The 17,238-nt window shown below is 34.4% G+C and overlaps 1 protein-coding gene across 1 annotated transcript; it reads right to left on the bottom strand.

The window, feature by feature from the left end:
* Window positions 1-3,303: 3,303 nt before the first annotated feature.
* On the bottom strand, window positions 3,304-16,812 carry LOC138334755 (uncharacterized). Its single transcript, XM_069283468.1, has 8 exons — window positions 16,687-16,812; window positions 13,023-13,137; window positions 12,388-12,477; window positions 12,087-12,119; window positions 10,477-10,740; window positions 8,072-8,180; window positions 7,529-7,674; window positions 3,304-4,426 (listed from the first exon to the last, which is right to left on the bottom strand). Exons 1-8 carry the CDS (start codon window positions 16,705-16,707, stop codon window positions 4,353-4,355), a joined length of 852 nt encoding a protein of 283 aa, XP_069139569.1. The 5' UTR covers window positions 16,708-16,812; the 3' UTR covers window positions 3,304-4,352.
* Window positions 16,813-17,238: the final 426 nt, after the last annotated feature.

The following is a 17,238-nucleotide window of genomic DNA, read 5'->3' as shown; positions in this document are numbered from 1 at the left end:
AGATGGCGGCTGTGGCGGCCATCTTGGATATCGGATCAACCCGAAAAATAACAACACTTTGTCGGGACCATGTCAGGATCATTTTATGCAAGTTTCAGCCATATCGCACCGGTAGAACTTGAGAAGAAGTTCAAAATGTGTTTTCAAGATGGCGGCTGTGGCGGCCATCTTGGATTTCGGATCGACCCGAAAAATAACAACACTTTGTCAGGACCATGTCAGGATCATTTCATGCAAGTTTCAGCCAAATCGCACTGGTAGAACTTGAGAAGTTCAAAATGTGTTTTCAAGCTGGCGGCTGTGGCGGCCATCTTGGATTTCGGATCAACCTGAAAAATAAGAACACTTTGTCGGGACCATGTCAGGATCATTTCATGCAAGTTTCAGTCAAATCGCATCTGTTGAACTTTAGAAGAAGTTCAAAATGTGTTTTCAAGATGGCAGCTGTGGTGGCCATCTTGGATTTCGGATCGACCCGAAAAATAACAACACTTTGTCGGGACCATGTCAGGATCATTTCATGCAAGTTTTGCCAAATCGCACCGGTAGAACTTGAGAAGAAGTTCAAAATGTGTTTTCAAGATGGCGGCTGTGGTGGCCATCTTGGATTTTGGATCGACCCGAAAAATAAGAACACTTTGTCAGGACCATGTCAGGATCATTTCATGCAAGTTTCAGCCAAATCGCACCGGTAGAACTTGAGAAGTTCAAAATGTGTTTTCAAGATGGCGGCTGTGGCGGCCATCTTGGATTTCGGATCGACCCGAAAAATAAGAACACTTTGTCGGGACCATGTCAGGATCATTTCATGCAAGTTTCAGCCAAAGCACACCGGTAGAACTTGAGAAGAAGTTCAAAATGTGTTTTCAAGATGGCGGCTGTGGCGGCCATCTAGAATTTCAGATCGACCCGAAAAATAAGAACACTTTGTCGGGACCATCTCAGGATCATTTCAGGTAAGTTTCAGCTCAATCCCACTGGTCAAACTTGAGAAGAATATTGAAATGTGAAAAGTTTACGGACGGCGCACGACGACGGAAGAAGCATGATGGCTATAGGTCATCCTGACTTCGAGATGACCTAAAAATTAAAACCCAAAACCCTTACATAATATGGCATGTTAAAAAAATATAAAAAAGTTGTTTCTTTAGCTTTTGAAGAGCGTAAACATGGCGGAAGATATTCTACCTACATCTGCTGAGAGTACATCTACGTCAATCTAGATTTCCTGTCTATAGAGCTGACCAGTGCCACATTGATAGAAAGCCGGAGCCCGATGGAGTGGACAAATGTGTTGGTCCGGACACACCAATTCAGTATTTTTCAACTGGTTGTCAAACTACTTATAGCTGAGTTGTAAATACATATTTAATGAACAAATTTATAATTAATTAATAATGTACAATGAGCAAACCATGTATATTTAGTACGAAAAAAAAACAACTTTGTTTTTCAATAAGTGAGCACTAACTCCAAAGTTTTTTTTTATTCTTTATTTTTCATAACTAACTCCAAAGTTAATGTGAGCATTGTTAAGAGTAATATTTAGATTTTAATATGATATGATAAGTCTGTATATATAGCAACATTTAAAAACATTTTAATACTACTAAATTCTATAGAATTGTGTTCATGTCTTTAGTCTGTATGTACCATATGGCAAGCCAATTTAACATTTAGTAAAGGAGCAAGGTCTATGCCGTATTTAATCGAATTATATAACATGTATATCCGATTAATTGAATGGTGATACGGTAAAGCAAATTCGTCGAGGAATATTTTAGTTACGTGTTCTGTTCACCACATTTACCACCTTGACATGCCAATGACCAATTAAAATATAAAACACGAGAATAAATAGGCTAGACTACACTACTCTATATACGTAAAGAAAAAACGATTCTCTGACTGTCAAGTTAGGCTTGTTCATGTCTCGTACACTCTGTCACTCCGTTGCTAGTGATTGTCACTCGCTTCCATATTCAGAAACAGCGATCCTAAATCCCATCATAATATTAACGTTCACTTGTAAACATATACAGGTAAGAAAATCCAGTAATGAAGAGTTGAATCACTATCCTCAAGGTCTCCAACACAACAGGTTTCATGGAGGCCTTTATTTAAAGTGGGCCGGTGTGACGTCACAAGTCTGCTGGTTAAAGAACGATAACTCGTACAAGTTTTTCCGTGCCGTTTATAAACACCCCTATTTTAACTGATACATGGTTTTTATGACCTTTAATGCAATGAAATCAGCATCAGTTGATTTGTTAATTCCATTTTGGAGATCTCGATGTAGCGCGCGTGTCCTTCATTAGCAATAGTTTACCAAGTCTCAAGTTTTATATAAACCTTCCAAAGCCAAAGGTCAATCAAATTTGTGAATTATATGGTTCCAGACCCCCCGTCCCACACACCTCCAAGGGGCCTAAGGGGTGGGGCCAAAAGGGGTCAAATAGGCTAAAACTTATATAATTCATAGATGGAAGGGTCCTTAACAAAATTGACTTGAAATTTTAAAAATCTTTTTCTGAATTAACAGATTTGATGGAACCAGATACTCTTCATAAGTCTTAAGGTTCTTTACAAAAATTGTGAATTTGATAGACCTGGAATCTCATATTTTCCCCTTAAGAGGGGATCAAATTAACCATATTTTACAAAGGTAAGTTTTATGAGAGCATTATTGTCTTAATTTTCATAGGAAATAAGTCAAACTTGGTTAGATTTATTACCCTGAGATATAGCATTTTAAAAGATCAATACCGGTCGCTGACCCCCAAGGACCAGTAGGGCTGGGCCAAACGGGACAAAATGACTAAAATTTCAAAACATATTTGGAATTCAGAGATTTGATGAAACATATAACTCTTACTAGGTTAAAAAGTCAAATTTATAAAATCACCTTCTGATTTCAAGCGCCTGATATGCCAATATATAAAGTGTTTGTTTGTCTTTGCTTCATTCTGTATCCGAAGTCAGGTCACAGCTAAGGCCCATGGATCTCTTGTTTCTAAAAAGTATGACATTGAGCTTGCAAACACATGACGTCGCAATCGATACCTAGCCGCAAAGGCAGACAGCTCTGTAATACAATGTATGCTAGCACAGAACACAGTTTGTATTCGCGAAGGAATAAATTTCTCTAAATTCACGATCGAATTAATTTCCATGAATACAGTGGAAAGATGTACCACAATGATAAACTTGTATAACAAAGAGAAAATTGCAAAAAATTGTTCCACGACAAATTAAGTAACTAGGCGTAGTTAACTTTAACAAAAAATTAAAATAAAGGCAGAATAATTTGAAAATCGCATTGGTTTTGGTATTATTTTGTTAAATATTTTCATCCTCAGAATTCCTCCGGGTTACACAATGGTTCAAAGGCAAAAAGTGTCCTATGAGAAAATGTCTTCAAAAATCATATTACAGATATACTGTAACAAGGATTTTAGTGCAGGAGACTCAACTATCCAAAGTCTTCCTCAAGATAACGTAGAGAGCCACCCGAGTCACAAAGCCACACAATGTAGTTATACGATTCTCTTTGTGTATGTCAAAGGACCACATTTTCCCGTTTCAGCCGTTACCGCACACACAGCCAGTCCATAGTTCAGGAATTGATTCGCCACTAATAGTAACCCATTTAAGATTAGCAGTAAGGTCTGTATCCTGTGTTCATGAGAGGCTGTCGTAAAATCAACTTAGAACTATTGATATGCTGTAAAGTCTAGTAAAGAATGCCAATGAAGTGGTGCCATTACATGATTTGAACAAGAATACATTAGACGTGCGGAAGAATCGGACAGCAACAATGAAAGTAAGACATATTAAGAACAAAGAATTTACAATGCTTTCTCAAAACGCCTCAAAAGTATTTTAGCCTTGCGCTCCGGAACTCCCGTGTAAGAGTAACCATAATTCACCATAAAATGTCTGCCACATTTCCTAGAAAAATGACTTTATCAAGGGTAGAAATAATGATAATCCAATATTTTGATATTTTGACAGATATAATCATATACAAAACAACAGTTCATCAGAAACCGCTTGATGACTACAGTAAAGTCCATATTTCAGCACCAACCATTATAATACATGTTCGATACCGGCAAATTGTTTCCTATGGTAGTTTATCGTTTTGTTCACATTATAATAGTTACATGATGACTCTTAATTATACCATTCATGGTCACGGAAAAATTATACATAAATGAAAGACACGGCGTGAAGCCAATGACCGCTTTCCAGAATATACTGTTTAGTCATATTTACTGTAGATATTCACTTTTGGAAATGAAACTGAACACTGGGACGGAGATGACTGCTTACACAGATGAAGCTATGTGTTAGGATAGAGTATGATTGACTGTATCTGTAGTGTTATGGAGAGCGTCGTCGTAGAAATCCCACCATTCAGGACCTGAAAACAAACATATTGTGATAACAGATATCGAAAAAACCCAACGATATTCGATTTTTATATTAATTTTTCAAAATCATAAGATGTAAAGCTGTATATATAGATATGACTCATCTACGATGTCCCAAAGAATATATTTTTACCATAGCAATGTTTTTGAAAATTTCGACAATATCTTTACATATGCCCCTATATAGTCAATGGGAGGGGAGTTGCGTTCAAGTAAGCGTAATCGCAATGACGTATGGATACAAACGCAGTGCAGGTTCGGACTACTTCTAGTTCACGCTTCGATAAGATTTTGTGTCATAAGTTGACGGATTTCAAATTAACAATAAAGAGTTTCTATTAGATCCAATTAAATATATGTATTTGACATCAAAACCAAATTTATATGTCTCTTTTATATAATCTGGTCAAGTAGATAAAACCATGAATTCTACAAAGCAATACATCTCAAACTTTTGACTTACGTCCTCGTCTACTTTCATCTAATATAATCTGCAGTTTTCAATTTGAATATTTTATTGACAACGTGTCAGTAGGATTGGACAATACACATCTATCTTTATACATTGTGAAATATATGAAGGTAAAGGGGAAGGGGTGTAACTCCCTGATTAAGAAAAATATCCTTATTCTTAATAACTGTGAATTTTAAGTCAATATTTACAAAATATGTGTTTCTCAAATTAATAGTGTCAATTATTAATTATTTTAGATACACTTCATAGTATGTTTATTTTGTTATCCAAGCTAATGAGAAATTATGCCTCTTTTGATAGTAATGATGTTTATTTCGTTAATAAAGAAATGTAACATCGCTGTGATTTGTGATGTATTTTGGTAAAATGTATCACAGTTAAGCCCCTTAGTGTAAGGATATTACGTATTGGCAGACATTCATTACAATTCCATGTGTTTTCTTAAAGATGCTCCACCTCCGACAGAGCATAAATGACAGTCATCATTTGAACAATAATTGATGTTTAATCGTGTTTATACATGTCTAATTAACACAAAAAGTATAATAAAATAATTTACTCCGCCTGTGGTGCATACGCAATCAGTATTTTATTCCATATAGGATATAGTGACACAGATTTTTTTCGGAATGCAATTCATTATTTTTCATATTTCTAACTTAATGTAAAGTTAGAATCTCAAAATTTTCAATGGTGGTAATCGTGTAAAGTAGGTAACTTTTGTAACTGAAGAAAATACTAAATCGTTTGTCCCTGTTTTTTGATAGTGAAAAAATACCATTTGTCAGCGGTGGAGCATCTTTACCCATCTATCCAAGATCCGTTTTGTTCTTTTTATAAAATATATCTTCATTTATAGTTGATGTGTAAAGATATGTAAAGGTAAACAGTGAATTTTATACAAGTCTCTATAAATTATTCCATCTTCTGCTTTTGTTTGGTTTTTTGTTCACTTAACATATTTTACTCTCGCACTTCACACACACAAGGCGCCACATACACGAGAGGCCGTCCTTAAATGACCCAGGTTGTTCATATAACTCAAACTAAACCAAACAGACATAAAGGGTAACTAGTGTTATTTCAATTTACTTGTAGTTTGTTATGGCGCGGCGTCCGTCCGTCCAGAAACATTTTGTTTCAATCTTAACTATAAAGATCTAAAAGGATTGTAACCTCTGTAAGATCCTCTGGGTAAGGGGAACACAGTTTATGTAATTTTTGGCTCTGATCGCCCAGGGGCAGGAGGAGCGAGGCCCAATAGGGGAAATAGAGGTAAATCCTTTACGTGTCATAGAGTTCTGCATAGATTGTAACCAAATTTTGCCAGAAACATTCTCGGGGAAGGGGAACAGAATAGCTTAAAAAATGGCTCTAACCCCCTGGAGCAGAATCAGTAGGGCCTAATAGGAAAATTAGAGGTAAATATTCAAACTCCTTCAAAAATGGAACACTTAACCTGTATTCAGAACATTACTTTGCATTGCAAACCTAGCCCTGCAGGTAGGGCGTAAGAATTGTACCTGCTGCCCCTATTAAATGATCGTAAAAAGCCAATAAATTTAGAATCCCATCTTTTCTCTTCTTCCTAAATGACTTTATTCTTCCTAATGCCTCATTTGGCACCGCCTCACTTTTGGCCTTGAGTTGAGCGTTCGCCCCTGTGAGGAAGGCTCTGGGTTCTGTCCCCTGACCGAGACACACCAAAGTCTATAAAAGTGGTAGTTTCTGCTCCTGCTTAGCGCTCAGCATACAGGGAGTGGGACGACTGGTTCGCCCGTTGTCAGTATAATGTGACCGGGTGGGATGTGTTGCTTGGTGTCTTCGGCGGCATGCTTCAGTGAAAAGCGCTGTAAAAAGGGCAAAAGCTCCACTATACAAGAAGACACTACATGAATATACCTCAGTCTCCCAAAACACGCACCTCGCACAACATATACGCAGCGCACAGCATGCATGGGAGGCCGTCCTTGCATGACCCTGGCTGTTAATAGGACGTTAATTAATCAAACAAACAAACAAAAAAGCATTACAAACCATGTGACCGATTCAGGACCTCTAGGCCTCTTGTTTTGTAATATATAACGATGGTGAGATGGCGGTGACTCGCAGAAACTAAGCACCGACGAGATAATGCAGACTTTTAATGCACATATGTACCCTGCAGATAGGGTGTAAGAATTGTACCTGCTGGTCCTATTGCATGATCGTAAAAGGCGACTGAATTTAGGATTTTAGAACCTTATCTTTTCTAGTCTCCCTCATTAAAATTCTTCTTGACACCTCGCTTTTGGCCTATGGTTAAGTGCTCGCCCCTGAAATGGAGGCTCTGGGTCGCCCCACACCCTGGCCGAGACGCACGGCCACCTGTTTCGCTCCTTGTGCGCCCGTTGTCAGTATAATGTGACCGGGCAGGATGTGTTGCTTGGTGTCTTAGACTGCATATTTCAGTGATATACTGTAGTACATGTACTATAAAAGGACGAGAGTTCCACTATACAAAAAGACACAGCGCACTATACCGTTAATTACTTAAACAAACAAATTGCATATATTAGAAGTCCTGTTAGTCTTTACCACTTATTATCTTCTTTAATGTGCAATCATATATACTTACATTGTACGATAACGTCAAAGTGTACGTTCTTCTTGATAAAGTTTGCGCTCGATTTGAAGACGTAAAGCTGGTCCAGGATATTACACGATACTCGGTATCTCTCCTCTACCAACAACTCAAGACACTTGCCAACCTCTCTTAAGTAACTGTAAGTAATAATTCATTCATTATGTAAAATTGTTAACGATTATATATGATTTTGTCTATTTTGTTTCATTTTCAATTTGAAAGCCGGAATCAAGTTCATGTGTAATTGGTAACTTGTGGTGTCTTAATGTCGACAAATATTTAAAAACATCTTTGTGAAAAATCATTTCAGATTTGGTGTATTTTACATCATTTTGTTAATTTTGCAATTTCCGGAATCAAGTTTAATTTTTTTTAGCAAATTATGATATATGAATGTCGACAAATATGCATATTTAATTCCTATTTTATAGTTGAACTTTAGTCAAGTCGTGTTGACCCTAAATTATTTAAATTTGCTATACACCATTAAAATATTCACATTGATCAGATGACACGACTTTCTTTTACACTTACTAGCATTTTACGGTGTCATTATCAGGCATGTTCCCAAACTCATGTGGATTGAAACAGCTAAAAACGAACAACGCTGCATTGTTTTGATTTCTGCACTGCGGATCTGTGGCTGCAATAAAGTAATAGCTAATTTGTCTTTGTTTTGAAATTGTAATATCTTTATATAGTGATTTAATTATAGTAGTTATTGTTTATCAATCAATATTATATCACTTTGGTAGCGAAGCTATATTTACAAGGGATAACTTATTTGTCTTTGTTTTGAAATTGTAATATTTTTATATAGTGATTTAATTATAGTAGTTATTTTTTTGTTTATCAATCAATATTATATCACTTTGGAAGCGAAGCTATATTTACAAGGGATCACTAATTTGTCTTTGTTTAGAAATTGTAATATTTTTATATAGTAATTTAATTATAGTAGTTATTGTTTATATATTATATCACTTTGGTAGCGAAGCTATATTTACAAGGGATAACTCATTTGTCTTTGTTTTGAAATTGTAATATTTTTATATAGTGATTTAATTATAGTAGTTATTGCTTATCAATCAATATTATATCACTTTGGTAGCGAAGCTATATTTACAAGGGATAACTAATTTGTCTTTGTTTTGAAATTGTAATATTTTTATATAGTGATTTAATTATAGTAGTTATTGTTTATATATTATATCACTTTGGTAGCGAAGCTATATTTACAAGGGATAACTAATTTGTCTTTGTTTTGAAATTGTAATATTTTTATATAGTGATTTAATTATAGTAGTTATTGTTTATATATTATATCACTTTGGTAGCGAAGGTATATTTACAAGGGATAACTAATTTGTCTTTGTTTAGAAATTGTAATATTTTTATATAGTAATTTAATTATAGTAGTTATTGTTTATATATTATTATATCACTTTGGTAGCTAAGCTATATTTACAAGGGATAACTGATTTGTCTTTGTTTTGAAATTGTAATATTTTTATATAGTGATTTAATTATAGTAGTTATTGTTTATATATTATATCACTTTGGTAGCGAAGCTATATTTACAAGGGATAACTCATTTGTCTTTGTTTTGAAATTGTAATATTTTTATATAGTGATTTAATTATAGTAGTTATTGTTTATATATTATATCACTTTGGTAGCGAAGCTATATTTACAAGGGATAACTAATTTGTCTTTGTTTTGAAATTGTAATATTTTTATATAGTGATTTAATTATAGTAGTTATTGTTTATCAATCAATATTATATCACTTTGGTAGCGAAGCCATATTTACAAGGGATAACTAATTTGTCTTTGTTTAAAAATTGTAATATTTTTATATAGTGATTTAATTATAGTAGTTATTGTTTATATATTATATCACTTTGGTAGCGAAGCTATATTTACAAGGGATAACTCATTTGTCTTTGTTTTGAAATTGTAATATTTTTATATAGTGATTTTATTATAGTAGTTATTTTTTATTATATCACTTTGGTAGCGAAGCCATATTTACAAGGGATAACTAATTTGTCTTTGTTTAGAAATTGTAATATTTTTATATAGTGATTTAATTATAGTAGTTATTGCTTATCAATCAATATTATATCACTTTGGTAGCGAAGCTATATTTACAAGGGATAACTAATTTGTCTTTGTTTTGAAATTGTAATATTTTTATATAGTGATTTAATTATAGTAGTTATTGTTTATATATTATATCACTTTGGTAGCGAAGCTATATTTACAAGGGATAACTCATTTGTCTTTGTTTTGAAATTGTAATATTTTTATATAGTGATTTAATTATAGTAGTTATTGTTTATCAATCAATATTATATCACTTTGGTAGCGAAGCCATATTTACAAGGGATAACTAATTTGTCTTTGTTAAGAAATTGTAATATTTTTTTTTGGTCATTTAATGTACATAGTTATTGCTTATCAATCAACATTATATCACTTATATCACTTTGGTAGCGAAGTTATATTAACAAGGGATAACTAATTTGTCTTTGTTTAGAAATTGTAATATTGTTATTTAGTAATTTAATCTGGTAACCAAGCTCTATTTACAAGTGTACCCATCGCAAACCTAATTCAACTATTCCATAATCTGTAAGATCCGATCGCATTTGACAATGATATATATAACTTCTGCATTAAAAAATATATATTGATAAGTGGATGTTGATGGGAAGTAAACATCGCCGACCTTGGCCAAATCTTTTTCTAACAACCTATGCCAGAATAATTATATATCTAACTCTGTTGTGACAAAAAATAATTTTCCTCGCTGCCTATACACAGTGAAACATAGTGCAACATGCAAAGTTATACATGTGGAATGCCAGCAAATACTCCTGATCACTTGGCAGATTGTTTATATGTTACGGATCAGAATTCAATCAGGTACTTACAGAAGAGTGGGTCATCACTATCGTTTTGACCAATGTTGCCAACATTTCTCAGTATGATATCTTGACCTCCAGTAATGGTCGGTATTGGTAATAATTCAGAATGGTCAGCGGTAGATATGACATCTGAAAAGCCCGTGGGTAAGGATTCCGTTGAGGAGTCTGTAGAGGACATTAAGGTACTGGATGTGGTATCAGGTTGAGTGGATAACTCATCGTCCGAGTTTGTGTCATTGAATGGACTTGATTTGATGCTTGTTCTATTTACTGAAATTAGGTTAGAAGACAGTATTAAATGGTTACAGAAAGTAAAAATAAAACATTATTGCATTTACGTAGAACAATGATTTAATTTTCTTTTTTTCGGATGACGAGAAAATATAAGATCCTTGGTCCCCTTTTACGATGCTTGTTTGATTAAATTAACGTCAACAGCTAAGGCCATGCTAGGATAGCTTACCATGTATGCGATGTGTTGAGTGTTTGGGAGACTGCGGTAAACTAAACGTTATTTGTTTTAAATTTCAATTAACTTATTTTAATTTCAATTAACTAATTTTAACTTGCATTGTTAACTTGATAAGGGCCTTCTGAACCCTGCAGGTAGGGCGTTAGAATTGTACCTGCTGCCCCTATTGCATGACCGTAAAAGGCGACTTAATTTAGGCTCTTATCTTTTCTCTTCTTCCTAACTGACTTTATCTTTCCTAATGCCTCCCTTGGCACCGCCTCACTTTTGGCCTTGAGTTGAGCGTTCGCCCCTGTGAGGAAGGCTCTGGGTTCTGTCCCCTGGCCGAGACACACCAAAGTCTATAAAAGTGGTAGTTTTCTGCTCCTGCTTAGCGTTCAGCATACAGGGAGTGAGACGACTGGTTCGCCCGTTGTCAGTATAATGTGACCGGGTGGGGTGTGTTGCTTGGTGTCTTAGGCGGCATGCTTCAGTGATATAGCACTATAAAAAGGGCAACGGTTCCACTATACAAGAAGACACAACATGAATATACCGCAGCCTCCCAAAACACGCACCTCGCACAACATACACGCAAAACACCGCATACATGGGAGGCCGTCCTTACATGACCATAGCTGTTAATAGGACGTTAATTTGCATTGTTAACTTGATAAGGGCCTTCTGAATATGAGTTCTGATTACTACACTTAGTTAAATAGACGACCTAGGTCATTAAGGTATATCAGATTGATGAAGTATAACTCTTCATTGACCTCATCAAAGGTTCATAGTATGATTTCCTTTTGATCGCATTGTTTGATACATGGATACATGAAGGTAGGTATTTACAGTCTTTACAATAAAGTTGAGTCAATATTATTATTGTGACGTCACAACGGTGTCGACCCTGCGCTTGTGAAAGATTTTTTCAAACACTTGAATTCGATTAATATGATGTTAACCACACTGTTAGAATCCAATATTGACCTCGAGTGGCGTATAGATATCTGGGGTCATTTAGGATTCTATCGGGGCTCGATACTGTAACATCATATTGACCTTCACAGAGGTCATTATTGATAATTTTTTGCTTGGATAGACCATTTTAGCTGGGGTTTTTAATGATAATAAGGAAGACGAGTGACTATTTCGTTTTTCTTACCAATTTGTTCCTCTTCTTTTTCAGATGACATCACTACAAAAAGTAATGAAAGTAACACGATTCAAAATTAGAATGTTTACGTAAGCTTATGTGATTAAAAATTTCTTAGGTACATGTATATTATTTATATTGTATACAGTTAATTCCTAAAAAAATAAAAAAAATACAGGATCTTATGTGGTCAAGGTAGTTTCCCCTTTGGACAGACACATTTCTTCCTACTGACCCCCATTTATAAATGTACGCATAGCATTTGAAGGGTTACTGACAGATTGACTACTAATTATACACGTATATTTACCTGCAAAGTATATCCCGACGGCTATGCCTATCACAATGATCACGAGAATGAATAAAAAACATTTTCCACATTTACATGTTTTTGTTGGTTCTGAAAATGAAATATAATATTTATCAGTCACTCAATTGGTTAGCATATAAATCTTGAAATATACAAATCGGTCATACAATTAAAACTGTAAGACAATGGCTACTAATCCCTTCGCTTTCCCTTATATTACGACATGACAATCAAATGTTCCTTCATTATGTTTACACTGCAATTGTTATTAAAGCATGTGATTATCAAATCATAGACATCCGTGTTACAATTAACCAAATTGAAGAATGTTGTTAAAACAATGAGTTCATGGCTATTTTAGAAAAAAAAATATAATGAACTGGTTGCCATAGCACCTAATTTCGGCAAAAGAAAACCGGCATGCACATTTGCAAATGGTCTTGAACATTCCTGTCAAGTGTCATTGAGTTGTCCGAATACTATTTTACATGGACGGACAAGACAGACAATTAATACTTATTGCAATGTACCCCATTTTGCAGGGATATAAATTATTCTCCGAACGTGATCTTTTATTTTGTTACAAGCCATTTTAACAAATATGTGTTAAGTGGTTGTAGATGAAACAACAGCACCTGGTTGTCCCTGCTGAATAGTGTAAGACTGAGTTCTATGTATCTCCTCCGTTGGTAGATATAATTGGGTAGTTGTTGACTTTCCTTCCAGGTTCCTTACATTCAATACATTATCCTGCAGAAGAAATCGTAATACCATAATTATATCCGATAACTTCGACAATTAAGACTATATTATTTAGATCAATATGTTTGCAGATGATTTTAAATGATTTTCTTTTTGTATTTCAACTGAAACAAAGGCTATTGACATTTGGAATTGTTATCTTGTTACATATTACATATTCATATAATAGAATTGTGTTCATTACATAAGAATTACGAATCAGATCATTGTTGAAAATCTAGATAGAGTAATGACCATTTACTTTTCTAAAAACAAATTCTGCAGTCGCCACACAAAAACAAATTAACAAATTTTTATGTCACCTGAGACAAGTCTCAAGTGACCTATTCTTATCGCCTTTTGTCCGTCGTCGTCCGTCGTATGTCCGTAAACAATTTACATTTTCGACTTCTCCAAAACTGTTGATGCAATTTCAATGAAATGTTGCACAAACCTTACTAGGCATAAGGCCAATCAAAATTGTGAATTATATGGTCCCCATCCCACAGGAGGCTGTGGGAGGGGCCAAAAGGGGTAAAATTTCAAAAATCTTCTTCTCTACTCACAGATGTGGTAGAATCAAATACTCTTCATAGATAGAAAGGTCTTAAGGTCCTTTACAAAATTGTGAATTATATAACCCTGGGGTGTCTAGTTTCCCCCTGGGGAGGAGGTTAAGTTTACTTTAGTTTATATTGGGAAAACACATTTTTGAGCATTTTTTGCTCAATTTTCAGGGGAAACGAGTCAAACTTGGTAACAGTTATTAACTGAGATGGCATTTTAACATCATATCCATATTGGTTTAGTCCGACCCCCTGGGGGCAGAGGGGCGGGGCCAAAAAAGGTCAAATAGGCTAAAACTTCAAAAATATTCTTCTAAAATTCTGGAAATGGTAGAATCAAATACACTTTATAGATGAAAAGGTCTTAAAGTTGTTTTATAAAAATTGTGAATTATATGACCTTGGGGTCTCACGTTACCCCCTTGGGAGGGGTCAAGTTTACTTTAGTTTATATAGGAAAAACGTATTTGTGAACATTATTTGCCCAATTTTCATAGGAAAGTAGTCAAACTTGATTAGAATTATTAGCCTAAGACATAGCATTTTAACATCCATATTCGTCCTCGATGACTCCCCGGGGGACCAGAGGGGCAGGACCAAACAGGGTCAAAATGATTAGAATTTCAAAAAATGCCTCGAAGTTCACAGGTTTGATCGAAGCTAATACTCTTCATAGTCTTAAAAGTTAAATTTATAAATCACTGACCAACTTCAAGGCCCAGCATATAGTGTTTATATGTCTTTAATTTGTTTCATTTTATATTCTAACTCAGGTGACCGTTAAGGCCTATGGGCCCCTTGTTTAATGTAAACTAGGGTAAATGAAAATTGTACATGTCATGCGGTAGAGCTAAGACATTGGCGATCAGCAGTTACAGTCAACAGTAATGGGAGAAATAGACTATTTCTTAAATAGAAGTATTTTCTATTATAGCGTCCGTGTAGCGACTGTAACAAATCTATCTTTTCTATATACATGTTTTTTCTCCATTTTTTGTAGACAAAATAGTGATCTGCCAAACTGGAGATATCAAATAACTATAAATCTAGACACTAATACTAAGCACATGCAAATATAGGTAGAAAACTCACGAACTGAAGATGGTTAGCCAGCCTTCCCATAATTGTAACAAATCTAACTTGCTAGTGATTTTTTTGTCTTTAAATTTTATAACATGGTTACACCAACACTGTCCGAGAATATTTGGGTTATACATGTAGCCCCTTACTGAAAACTCATTTTCTACCATCAATTGGCAAGAACATAATTGTTTCTGCAGATGTTTGATGATTTATTACCAATTTTTATCCACTGTGAATGCTCTTGTTTTATGCTTTATGCGGGTTTAGATGAAAACATATCTACATAACAATTACTGAACACACTGTAGAAATGTGTATTAATTTTAGACCACAATTACATAGCGTCATGGTTTGACCGGATGTACATATTTCACTATACTGTAGGCTTTGATATAATTATTTGTGGTAGTACTCACAACATTCATTTTAAGAACTTATTGGTACATATAGAATTAAAGAATATGCATTGCAAGTATTAATTTTCAAATTATTGCTAGCTAAGGTTTGGTGATGAATAATGCTAAAAAAATGTCTTGGTTCGTGAGTTAACCATACGGCACCTATAATGCTAACGAAAAGAGACTATCGGAATACATGCTGCTTGAAGATGGTATATTTGAAATGATATACCAGATAAATGTGGTTATCGTCCCACGATTTTGTCAAATCTTCATAAAGATTTTTAAATAGGTCAAAAACAGTGTTTTCTGCTTTATCATCAACGCAAGTCACATGGATTGTTCGTATTCAGTTAAATGAGGCGTATTGCCCGGCAAATCGCGAATTTTAATGGCAACGGGTAACGTAACGGACAAGGGTAAAGTAGTACCATACTAGTCTAAATCACAAAATTGAATCACCATGGAAAACCTAGTGACCACGGAAATAACTTAGGTGTAGGTGATGCCATAATTTCTCACGATAATTGTATAGAGAGACAATTAGAATATCATATACTGGTGTACCTCTCAGTACATATCTCACAGACGACACCTTCAAGCAGAGTCCGGTTTGGTGAACTGAATATCGAAACCATGATTAAATGTTATCTAAGCTGTCATATGCCGACAGTAAAGTGCATTTTAGTTGTAGTCAAAGCCAGCATCGGAACATGATGATCACATCACCTTGAATCACAAAATGTACTTTTGCAGACAGTAATAACTTGAAATTCTAACTGAATACTAAAATATGTATATGGTTTCAGTGAATGAAATACAAGCTACTTATCACATTGCTGATGTACACATCGTTATGAAAATTTGTTAAACTGACTAGACATTTAAGTTAACACATAGCCATTGTTCTTTGTCTGGCAAACATTAATAAAAGCATCATTTGCATACGTTATTAAATAATATGAATAGTTATCATGACATTCGGTGATAATTTGAATTGTAAATGAAGACGTATTCCGTATAAATTATCATTATGTAATAACGACTGGATACTTGTGTCGAAATGAAATGTTATTTGCAGTAACAAGATACTAACTTAGCATTAAACAAAAAACATTCCATTACCGAAATACAGGTTGTAATTAGTTAATTGGGAGACACTATGCAATGTTGCCAGTGAATGTAGTAACTTACGTTTATTAACTAAACACTGTATCAGTGATGAATTTAAATTCATAACAATAATAAATCCTTAAAGTAGAAATGATAAATACGGCATTAAAAAAAGGAGATTAATGTTATTTTTGCATTTAAATTTTGGAAATGAAGATAAATTACTGTGGATATAACTCAAACGTCTAATAAGCAAACACTTGTCAAATGACCTACAGACATATTCTCATACAACGCATATATTGAGATAAAACATTTGGCGTAACTCAAACCATTTCATGATAACAATATTTTTACAAGTATTTGAACAATACTGATGTTTATAGAACTATACGCACCTGCCCTTGCCATCCCGACATGTTGGATTAAGGTCCAGGAGTCACAGCTGAATTTGTTTTGTGTTTAGACCAGACAATGAATCACTCCGTGCGGCCTATACTGCCATTAGCATACGGTGTAGTCGCGGTGCTATTCATACATCACGTCAATATATCACAACAATCGTGTTTTATCGAGCCCCATCATCTTGTAAGTCATGACATTTTTTAATTAGGATTTAATTTATGATTATCCTAATATATATTTACAGCCAATAATTTCAGTGAAGGATTTGTCAAAACTGAAGCATTAGTTTTGTTATCTTAGTTTTTGTTTTAGGTACTATTATATTTAAATAAATATCAGAAGCTGTGTATACATTAAGTAATCAATTTTTTTAAAATGCTATTGACATAAAAAATATTTGAATACAACACCAGATAAAATACAGATATTATTCACAGACAAACAAGAATACAAACATTTTAAAAATTAGGCTAGTCTATCCCATGTGAGAAAGCATTGAAACCAAACTGACTATGATACTGGACAAACAACTATTGCTATACACA

The sequence above is a fragment of the Argopecten irradians genome, chromosome 11, assembly GCF_041381155.1.
Source record: "Argopecten irradians isolate NY chromosome 11, Ai_NY, whole genome shotgun sequence".
Taxonomy (NCBI): domain Eukaryota; kingdom Metazoa; phylum Mollusca; class Bivalvia; order Pectinida; family Pectinidae; genus Argopecten; species Argopecten irradians.
Note: the sequence above shows the minus strand (reverse complement) of the source record. Positions and strands in the feature narration are given on the sequence as shown.